At 40.9% G+C, this 11,626-nt stretch overlaps 1 protein-coding gene across 1 annotated transcript; it reads right to left on the bottom strand.

The window, feature by feature from the left end:
• Positions 1-2,326: 2,326 nt before the first annotated feature.
• Positions 2,327-11,257, bottom strand: LOC140951433 (heterogeneous nuclear ribonucleoprotein Q-like). Its single transcript, XM_073400688.1, has 3 exons — positions 10,719-11,257; positions 6,820-7,356; positions 2,327-4,025 (listed from the first exon to the last, which is right to left on the bottom strand). The coding sequence occupies exons 1-3, from the start codon at positions 11,136-11,138 to the stop codon at positions 3,069-3,071; spliced, it is 1,914 nt and encodes a 637-aa protein (XP_073256789.1). The 5' UTR covers positions 11,139-11,257; the 3' UTR covers positions 2,327-3,068.
• Between the last annotated feature and the right edge of the window lie 369 nt (positions 11,258-11,626).

Raw genomic sequence — 11,626 nt, 5'->3', positions numbered from 1 at the left:
ACTTGCCTGGTCAAAGCGTTCAGATGGTGGAGAGCGGCGAGAAGTAAAGAGAGAAACGAAAAAAAAAAAAAAAAAGAAACCCAGGTTAGAATAGAAAGAGGACGCCTTGAGACATTCTTATAAATTTTGCATGTCGCCCAACAGAGTACAAATGTGAACCTCCTATATTACGGGTGTGGCTTGTAGCTGTCAGACACCTTTCTTTTCTCTACAATAGGCGACAAAATTAGTTGAGACACTTCGCCCAAAAGGGGTTTTCTGACGTTTTACTGACTTCAAAAGGCGACAATAAAGCTTTTCCTCCCCTATCCCCTCCATGCAGTGTTGCGCCGCTGTTCGAGATACCTATAGAAAACACCCTAACTTTGAATGGAGGGGGGAGGGGTGTGGACTGTTTTGTTCTCTGAAGTTACCCAGTTTGAATACAATGTCTCAACAACGTTGTCGCCGATTGTAGCTCTCACTCCCAGTATTTCTGCTCCGCTCTCCTCTTCCCGCCGTCATGCTATTGCATTGGAACAAAAGAAAGCATTTACATAAGAAAAGAGTTAAACTCCCAGAGGATTTTCTTGGTACACCAACATGGCCGCCGTTTCATTGTTTTGGAACACCAACGTGGCCGCCGTGACGTCATGTGAAAATGCTCTAAAGAATGTTTTCACGAAAGTGTTTTCACATGACGTCACGGCGGCCATATTGGTGTCCCAAATAAATGAAACGGCGGCCATGTTGGTGTCCCAAACCAGTCCTGTGGGAGTTGAACTCTTTTCTTATGCAAACGCTTTCTTTTGTTCCAATAAATGTGCATAGATGCTAACCACGTGAGTGTAAACACTCTATAGGGGTTGGGAGAAATGCCACCTATATGGATACTTTCTTTTTAAGTATATCTCTGCATTTTGAAATGTTTAAGTGCACCATCTCAGGACCTTTTCCATTTTCCACTTTGTATCGAACAGTGAAAGTTGACGATGAGCGACAAACACAGGCGTCCGGTAGACTGTAAGTCTTTGATTGACTTAATGTGCTATCCCTGAAACCTGAGCCGTAAAAATCTGACTCTGGACAAAAAAGACCCGATGGTTACCCTCAATAGAAAGCTATTCATGTTTTAAAACTTGTGACCTGTCAAATTTTCCATGCAACAGCCCCAAACGACGATCTGAGGGCAAAATACCAAGTCCAACTTGGATGACTTTAGACAGTGACTGTCCCATTGCAATTTGGAAACCAAAATTGTAGATAGAAATCTTGACTCTGCGAATGAAGCCTTCGCTGCCTAGCACAATTGGAAGGGTCCGAAGTAGGTTCCCACGATTTGCCTTACTTTGATGAGTTTGTTCGAAAAGGTCGCATGTTCATTATGAGAAGTAAAAGCAGTAGTTGATGTTGTTTTCCGAGAAAGCGTTATCCTTCTCGTCACGCAACTCTCCTCCTAAAAAAGAACAGCTGCTCACGAATGTTTCTTTTTTTAGGGGGGGGGGGAGGGGGAAGTGTTGCGTGACGAGGAGGGTAACGGCTGAGGCGAACCGGCTAAAAGGTTGCTTTTTTGTTTCTGTGATTTGACTAGGTTTATGTATTCTGAAAAACACGTTTTCTTACGAAAGCAAGGTGGAACGTACCTTGCTTATGACTGTACAGAGGTAACTACTGTAGCATTTCCCCCGCCAAAAAAAAATCGCCTGATCGCAGGTTATGGAAAATCAGGGCCACGATTTAAAATACAACAGTTATGGCATTAAATATCGAAACACTATTTTTGGGTTTCTTCTTCAGTAATTTCGTTTTTGAGAAACCAGTTAAAAACTTCTAGGAAGTAATTCGAAACGTCAATTGTGCACGGAAGAGAAAAGTACGGCCACAAAACTTTTCTACAACCCATTTTGCTATTACTAATATTTGCTGCCATACATGAACAGAAAGAGTTTCAGAGCGCGAATAGAAAAATATGAAACCTTTACGATCCCAGTAGAAAAGGGTGTCAAATTCTCCTCAAGGTATCAACACAAGATAAGGAAAACGCCTAACGAGACTTAAGACGACGTTCAACAAAGAATGTCATAATAGCAGGCAAGTCTACCGATCTTCTTTATCACAGCATGCGAAACGTCACTTAGGAGGGTTAAAACGCAACTACAATGTAATTAAAGATACATTAAAACAATATTAAAAAAATCATTTAAATAATACCACACTTACCACATCAAACTGCCATTCCGCAAAACTTTGGCAAAAAGTTGTTTTTTCTTTTGAATTTCGTTGTAAATTTTTATTCAATTTTAATGCGAATTTCTAACGTTAATTTCGTGAGGGATTTCGCACCAGGAATTGTCCTGTAATTTATTACCTTTGATGCATTTTCATCAGACTTTGAAATTTCTCAAGGCAATTTGAACATGATTTAGTTTTAAAATTTCTTGGTGCAATTTCATCATGAATTTATTTTGTAAATTTCCTGATGCAATTTCACCTTCAATAATAATTCACTTTTTGACACAGCAAATAACAACATACAATTTAAAACCAGCTTTGGTTGCCAGCTTAATTATTTTTGTAAAGCAATTTTATTTTGATAATGACAATAAGGAAGCAATTAGTTTACCCACTAAATACGTTTGAACCTGGTAAAAAGGTAAACTTGTAAATTTAACTTTGAGTAATGGTTTCAAATGAACTAAGCTATTTTTTTTTTGGCCACAAAGATTATACTTTCAAACAAATAAAGCCAATTAAAATATAAAACTGGAATCTGAATAGAAATGAAATTTCCTAATATAGTTTGGAGTAAACCTACAAAATTTAATTTTAAGCAACACTACACAATTTACTTCTTGAATCAATATAATATGACTAGAAATAGATTTAAGTTGTTCAGACAACTTGTCTTAAGAAGTTTTTGGTTAAAAAAGAATAGTGCACTCTTGTTTGGCATTTTCTACTAAGTTTCTTGGGATCCAATCGGTAACACATAAAATTGGGCTCTGAACAAAAATGAAATGGACCAATTTATAAACAACAATCAATAATTGTGGTTGATTTAGTTGAATGGCTGCCAATCTGGATCATGATCAATACCACTGCTGCTGTGAATATGAGTCTTGATACCACTGCTCTCCCTGGTCACCATAGCTGTAGTCTTGGCCCCACTGCTGTTCCTGCTGCCCGTAATCCTGCTGGCTGTAATCCATGTAGGGCCTCTTCGCTTCTTGGTAACCACCACCGCTGTCACCACCAAACTTGCGTTTTTGTGGACCAAAGCCACCTCCTCTTCCCCTAGGAGGTCCCCCTCGTCCACCTCTTCCTCCAGCACCTCGTCCAGAGTCACCACCTCGTCCGCCACGTGCCGCTCCTCTTGGTCCACCACGACCACCTCTAGGTGCCCCTCTTGGCCCACCTCTTTGTCCACCTCTTGGACCACCTCTGGATCCACCCCTTGAACCACCTCTTGGAGCACCCCTGGGCCCACCCCTTGGCCCACCTCTTCCACCACCACGGCTGGAGTAGTTGCTGGCACCCCCATAGCCACTACCTCCATATCCTCCATCACCATAGCTTCCATCACTATACCCACCATAACTATAGTCTCCTCCACCGCCACCACCATAGTAACTATCATAATTGCTACCATCATCATAGTTACTATTACCACCATACGAATCATAACCACCACTATTATCGTAGCCTTGGTACCCTTGGCTGTAGCCTCCTTGACCACGCCCTCGACCCCTTGGCCCACCACCACGAGAAAAATTGCCACGGGAACCCATTCCAGCTCCTCCCCCTCGACGTTTGTCTTTGTTAGCTGGCTGCGGCTTAGCAAGGGACACATCAATTGCAATGTCATCCCAAACCTGGTTGTGCATTGCCTCTATGGCATTCATAGCGCTTTCTCGTTCACTGAAGTGGACAAAAGCATAATCCTTGAGCTTCTTAACACGATCCACTGTTCCAAACTGGCTGAATTCCTCTTGTATTTTCTCTTCTGTGATGTTTGGAGAGATGTTTCTCACATAAACCACCTTCACCTATAAAGAGGATTAACGAGTACAAGCTTACTTAGAGGCTACAAAGAGCAATTTCATGAATATCATTATTTTACTTTTACAGAGCATTCAAGTATTGCCATCCATGCAGGGAACACAATATTACTTTGAATGTATGGTACCACATTTCATCTACCTTTTTAGTACTTAATTTTGAGGGGTAATTAATGTCACAATTTTTGTGAGACAGTATTTTGCTGGGTATATTTTTTGCAACTTCAATACACAAATAACTCAAAAATAGACTGTTCACAGACCCCTATTTTTTCATGAGATTAATAGTTTAGATATACCGTGTCTTACCGTCACGGCTATCTTGATTTTCAATGTACTGAGGGGGCGGGTGTCAGGGATTATAGCTCGGAAGGGGGGGGGGGGCGGTGAGAAAAATAGAGGGACTGTAACAACATCACTGCAGCTCGTGTTCACGGAGCACGTTGTACCAGCAACGCAGGCGTTTGATTGGTCATTAGACAATGCATGTTGACAACGGGTTTAGTTTAAGTTGCCGACATTGACAAGTCGACGTTTCCATTAAAGGTACGCTTTCATACCATGAGGCACATCTTGCCCAAACACACGAAAGATTTTTTGGTATTTTGATTAGGAAAATGTTTTCTTGTGCATGTTTGCTGATTTTATTTCAAGGAATGGCCCAGAAAGATTACAAAATCACTGTTTCGAAAGGAGATATTTGAAAACATGCATAATCCATGCTAAATGTGTCTGGCATGTTTTTCATCACCAGTTAGTTTCTTAATTAATGAATGGCGAAAGGCGTGAAATTCCTGTCACGCCTCCTGAACGTGAGCTGCAGTGATGTTATTACAGTCCCTCTGTTTTGCTCGTTTGCTCCCAAACCGCCCCCGCCCCCTAAGTAGTTTTGACACACATGCAAGATGGCAGCCTGAACACAAAGCTGTCGATCTCGATGATCTTACAGAAAAATAGAGGAATGTGAACAGTCTACTCAAAAAGGGCATTAAATTTTGCAACTCAAGCATTCCCACTACATTTTATTTTACCAAAGGTCTCAACTTTTTGAAATTTCTCGATAAACTGTAACAGGCAAAATGCATATTAAAAAATACTTTTAAGCACATTATAACATGGACACACATTGTCTCAGTACGTAGTTGGCATCAATATTTCTTAACATCATCTTATAACTGCAAATCTACGATGAATCTTTGAGCCGTCAATTACTTCACTGATGCCTAGTTTTTTCCATCTTTTGGCAATAATTATTGATTTTCTGTCAATATAATTTTCTATATTGAATTTTGTATGTATAAATTATTAATAATTTCTTTTATTTGAAAGTAATGTTTATTGATCCTCCAATTTCCATTTATGTTATTTAAGTTGCATTAACTTCAATTATTGTTCATTCAAAACATTTCCTCAACTCTGATTGGCTAAAAGCACACGCATAATTCACTATAACCAGTTACTGATGACCAAATTTGGAAAAATTTTGTGTTTAACAAGGTAATGTCATCAAAAATGCAGCCCGCTACAGGTTAAGGCACCATTACTGAGAAGACCTGGGGACGAGGTTGAGTTGTTCTGGTTGTGAAAAAGAAAGGCTGAGATTTCACTTGTTTCAAGAGCAAGAACTACAGCTGAAACTAGGCAAAATAATAGCTAAAAACATGGCAAAAACAGCAAGAAGACAACTTGGAGGGTGACATCTGCTATTTGGAGAATATTTGCAGGGCTGGACAAACCTAAACGTACACTATCGAAGATGAACTTAACATCGATGCAGGTAAGCATGTTTTAGCTATGTTTTTAAACTAGGAATTATTTTGAATGAATAATAAAGCAATTAATGAATGAGGCTTTCCAGGGTCCGAAATTAACTTCTGGCGATCAAGTATAAATTTTTGGTTGCCAGAGGGCAATTATTGTGGTTGCCAAAAATTCCCCCTCCTTTTTTTTCAAATAAAAGTTACAACACAAATAAAAAATGCATGGTATGGACGTTTTTATGCTCAAAAATTGCACTACTCCCTCTCCCGATACTAGAAAGCAACCATACGTGTACGAGTGAAGTCTTATTTTTTTCCACAAATTACTTTTTGGAGATAGAAAGCTATCTGACCTAGAATGTAGGAACAGAAAGCTGTCTGCCCATGACTAAACTGATCATATCAAAACTCTATTCTCTTCCCATAACTACCACGAAACACGAAACACAAACACGAGTCAAGCCGCCATGTTGCTTGTACCAGGACACAACTGTGCCACATTACTCTACATAATGTACTTACCGCATTTCAGCTATGGAAAACAACATGGCGGCTTGGAAACGTAGAACTCGTATTGATTGTAGCTGTTGTGAAGGTATTACTACAGGAAGATTCGTTTCACTTTTAATTTAAAAATATCAGCAGGACAAAAAGTAAGACACCTGTTGGCAAATAGCTTCGAAGTTTCTCCGAACGTTAAAGTCGACAAAAACAACCAGCTTTACAAGTCGCTAGCTGGTGACCAGCTATGAAATTCTAGTCACCAGGACTGAATTTCTAGTCGCATTAGTGACCAGGAAGGCGCAATTTCGGACCCTGCTTTCGTAGGATATTAAGCATTAAGCAGATCTCGTAGGGTGTTATCCACCTCAGCCTAAAATAATATTGTAATTAACCCTTAACGTCAATTTTCTATAATAAGGTAAGCAAATAGAATTGAAAACCATTGAACAGAACAATCCACAAGATTAAATACACCCCCCCCCCCTTAAAGTTTGAATCATTTTTTAATGTACACCCACCTTGGCCATAACTTCTTCATCCGGCTCTTCCTGAGGATCAGCCCACTCAACTTTAGCAATAAGTGAACCCCAGACATACACCTTACCACTTTCAAGACGGCGTTTGGCTAATGCAGCAGCTTTATGGCTTTCGAATTCCAAGAAGGCAAATCCTCGGTTTCTGCCTTTATTCTCTGCTGAAAGGTACACGATCACATCAGTAAGGTCTGAGGTAACTTTTGAAAATTCATCAAATATGTCTTGCTTGGTCTTGCTCTTTGGGATTGAGCCAACAAAGAGGCGATTGTTTGCCACTGAGATACAAACACCGAGCTTTCTGCCTGGTTGTATTTCCTTGTTATCAAGTTTCTTGACAGCATTCTGTGCTTGAGCTTTAGTTGCAAATGTACAGAAGCCAAACCCCCGGTTCAGTCCAGAAGCAGGATCCATCATTAAACGAAAGTCATAAATCTGACCACATTCTTCCAGGAGTGGAATGATCTCATCTTCAAAACATTCACGAGGAATCTTTCCAACAAACACCTGACAACATCCTTTCTGTATGTGAGAAAAATGCTGCATATAAGTACACAAATGTTAGGACCTACTATTAGAAACAGCTCCATTTTTATCCATTTTAAAACAATTTTTAGATAAACTTTCAATTCCATTATTTTATTTTCCACCACAATTTTCAAGTTCTATTCACAAATAGCTGGTCGGAGTGTCAAACCGTGTAAGACATAAACATTGTGATTGAGGTGCATATGAAATGCATGATTAGAACCGTTATTACTATTACTATTATTATTATTATTATTACTAATACCGCCGGGTTTCCAAATTTCTTTTAAAGCAGAAAGGAGCCAATACTGTGTAGTCTGTCCCAGACTTTCAGGTAGTGGAGCACAGGTGAAAAATATAGTGACGGAAAAAAAAAATTAAAGGGGGCATCAAGGAGAGTGCTCTACCCAGCCCCCCACCCCCCTTTCCACCTGTGCCCACTATCTGAACACCTGGAACAGCTACAATCAGCAACAAAATTAGTTGAGACACTTTGCCCTAGGGGCCTCTCTGACATTTCACCAACTGACAAAGGGGAAAATAAAGCTTTCCCTCCCAACCCCCTTCATGCAATCATGTGCCACTTTCTAGCTGCCTGCAGAAAACAACAAACACCCAAACTTTGAATGGAGGGGAGGTGTGTAGATTGTTTTGTTCTTTAAAGTTACTTCATTAGAGGACAATGTCTCAACAATTTTGTCACCAATAATAATATGGATACTAAGCTCAGAGTACACCAGGGTTCAAGGAAAGTCAAGTTAACAGATTTCCATACAGGAAAGTTGTAGGTAGCATGCACTAGCTAAAAGTCATTTTAACTAGACACAAACAAAAATTGCTGAGCAGGATTGATTACAGATCTTCTGTATTTTGAATTCCCCAAAACACTAAGAGCAGAATTCACTACCCCAACAGCAAAATCCACTAGTCCTGGGTCATCAGACACCACTTTGTTTGCACACTGGTACACTGGTACTAGCTTTTAATGAAACTGCTAATGATGGTCTACTGAAGTTCACTTTTAAAAGAAAGAGACCCTTAAAACAGCGATAAAAATGCATTATTTGGTTTGTACAGAGTTCCTTCAGTATTTTGTGTGGTAAAATAGTCCATGGTCCACAGAATACACGAATGGCAGCTTTGCCAAGTGATCAGTGTGCCGGGCTCCCAACCTGTATCCCCATTTTTAGTCCCTAATCTGACCAAAATCTTGATTTGTTTCCTTGTCACCAAAAGTTCATATCCTCGGCCACGCTAGACTGCAAAACAGTCCGTATTTTTGCGTATTCAAGTACACGCGAGCAGTCAAACAAAAGGTCTGGAACAAGGCTGAAAACAGAGAGCGAGACTGGGGAGAGACGCTAAAAATACGACTGTCCGTTTTGCATACTTTATATTCATTCGAATTACCTGTTTCTCCCAGCCACGGGCAATTCCCATTGGCTAAATTTTGACGCAAGCTGTCACCAAGCTGTCAAGTAATGTTTTCAACAAGTCATTCGCGATGTTCCCTACCGTGATGAATTGCTAAAGCTTTCGCTGTAAAATGACGGATGTTGATCGCCTGGATTTGCTCGCAAGAATTGGGATTTGTTTTAAAATCGGAGCAGAGGGAAGCTTTGGAGTTGCTGCTCAGGGGAAAGGATGTTTTCTGTGTTCTACCAACAGGATTTGACAAAAGCCTTATTTATCATATGTTTGTTCATGCAAAGAGTTCTTCAAGTTCCGTGCAACGGCTGACCGTCATTGTTATCTCGCCTGGTTAAAAAAGGGGGATCGGTAGGAAACACACGACTTTTACCTCATGCAAAAATGCTGCTTATTCCAATGAATTGTTTTTTCTGTCGAGTAGATTATGCTTTGGAGGAAAACGTTTTGACTGAGCAAATGTGAATTTTGGCCGCTTATTAAATATATTTCATACTGAGAGGTCGTGACACGCATATTGATTTTCTCTGGTCGGCATGATTTGCCCTCTGATGCAAGAGCATTTTCTTTCTTGGCCCCTTTAGAAATGTAAAGCACTTGATTGCGGCTAAAGGGTTTTAGGTTGCTTTATTCTCCAAAGTGCCTCCAGGATTTCAATAATTTTCAGCGATTTTCTTTGTGTCCGTGAATGTGACTTTTTCCTGCAATGTTTTGTCACGCTGGGCCCAGCTTGTTAGCATTTTTTAGCAGGATTTTAAATTCTCACAGATAGTGATTAACAGAGCTTAATCACCAAGACGTGGATTGGAATGAGAGGATTTACTCATTCTTTTCAATCACAATAATTGTTCATCGTCAGTTGGCGTGTTCAGTTCTTCTCTAATTTGCGAAAGCATCTCCGTGCAGTTTCGCGGGGCAGTTTCCAACCTTTGTTCCGCACGGAGAGCAAACTCTTGTGGAGAAAGATTCTCCTTCCTCGAGGACAACGAAAAGTTCGTTTTTCAGTAGGTCGGCCCGCTTTGGTAACGTTTCCCCTTTTCTGGTAGGCGCAACAAACACATTTTCTGAGCTTATCCATCCACTCATAAAATGCCGAACTGTGTTTTGACACAACAGCTGCACATTCTACAATTTATCCGAAGCGCTCAGCTCTTTCGGCTTTTCTCCCTCTTCGAGGAGCAGGCACAGGCTTTGTTGTCGTACTACCACTTCCACTCATTTTTGATCCTCCACTATATATACTACATTTCACTATATACACTACATTTCACAGAGAACCAACGCTGAAAACTGCTTTAGAATTACTGGATTACAGCGTCAAGAGCAGACAATAACACGCGCTATTCTCCCTCGAAATCAATTACCGAGTGTATCAAATTGACAAAGAGGGCGGAGTTGCGAACAGATTTTTGACAGCTCAACGACATTTTTGAACCCCCTGGTCGGAACGAACTCATCGTATGGAAAACGGACAGTCTGTTTTTTTCTCTCGCCTCACACGCGCGCGTAAGACTCTTACGCCACGCTTTACCGATTTCTTTACTGATTTTGACAAAAAAACCGACTGTTTTGCAGTCTACGACCACGCTTGAAAATAACCAACTGGTTTCCTCCTGCCAGTTGGGGTTTTTAATGCTGTTAGGTTCTATCCACCAAAAACAGACGACAAAATAGGAGCTTTGCTATTTTAGTGATGGCGTTACGAAGACATCGAATGCTGTCTGCAACACAGTATGTGACGGCGTTTGGTCCTGTTTAAATACAGATCTTAAACCTAGGCAATACCTGCATGCGTGACAATTTGGCATTACGTCTAGAAAACCGTTAGTTGGGGCTTAATGCTTAAATCATGCTGCAGAAATTATAGTATTAAAGCTTAATCTTGGATACAACTCTTAAGAACAAAAGCTTATAGAGAGTGTTCTTACCTCACTGCCTCCAGTTCCCGGTGCGGGTCCTTCCCAGTCAGGTGGTGGACCTCCGTATTTTCTCTGTCCCGCGGTGATATCTAACGTGTAGCCAGTTCTTTCTAGAAGCGCTTTGATCTTCGCTTCCTCCGCATTCGAAGCTGTATTCGTTGCTGTGGTGTCGCCACCGGTGGAAGATTTTGTCACGTAAGTTTTCATTACACCACAGAGAAAAGCGCTCTTGTTTTGCACATGAGACAGATCACTATTTGCAAACTGATCTAGCACTTCCAAAGCACCCTGCTCATTGAATTCACGTAGAGCTTCGAACGCTCTGTCGTCAAGTTCCTCGGGGGAAAGAAGCCCAGAAGCAAAGATTTCCGACACGCGCTGAGCGACGCTTGCAGCGAGACCTTGATCAACGAGGAGTTGAGGCTCCATTGTGGCACATGAAATGAGTAAAACCGTTTAAAAAATAGGATATTAATGCACTAAAAAACCCCGACGCCAAAACTCCCAGTGCAAACGATTCGACGATGAAACTGACGCCTCGGAACAACGTGCTTTCAGATCAATTTTTTTTTCGGGGTGGACCGGGGACTCTTTGAGGGGCTGCATCGAAAATGTTCCACACCTCTACCCCCACAGAAAACTCGCACTCACCGGAAACGGCAGCAGGCAAGTAACGCTGTTTCCCCACAAGATATCCTTGTTCGCAATATTTTAAAAAGGCAGATTACCCTACCCTTTTGCATACTTCAACTCCTGAAATTCCTACCCTTTCATCAGAGCCCATAACCCGGAGCGGGCAACTCCCATACTAGGCCTAAGTCAGGGCGTTTTAACGGACCAGTTTGTTTTTAGACACATTTTAGGGTACTCTTTCCTTCTCGCAAATAGAATCTCCAGTTCTCCTCCATGTCTATGAG

Source organism: Porites lutea, chromosome 1 (genome assembly GCF_958299795.1).
Source record: "Porites lutea chromosome 1, jaPorLute2.1, whole genome shotgun sequence".
Lineage (NCBI taxonomy): Eukaryota > Metazoa > Cnidaria > Anthozoa > Scleractinia > Poritidae > Porites > Porites lutea.
The sequence above is the reverse complement of the archived record's forward strand: the minus strand, read 5'-3'. Positions and strand labels throughout refer to the sequence as shown.

Bases quoted from the DNA above. Each gene is read 5' to 3' on its own strand.
- LOC140951433 (XM_073400688.1), bottom strand. From the start codon at position 11,138: ATGGAGCCTCAACTCCTCGTTGATCAAGGTCTCGCTGCAAGCGTCGCT. The intron at 7,357-10,718 runs GTAAGAACACTC...TCTCACATACAG, and splicing joins CGGGAACTGGAGGCAGTGAG to AAAGGATGTTGTCAGGTGTT. The intron at 4,026-6,819 runs GTGGGTGTACAT...TCCTCTTTATAG, and splicing joins ATGAAGAAGTTATGGCCAAG to GTGAAGGTGGTTTATGTGAG.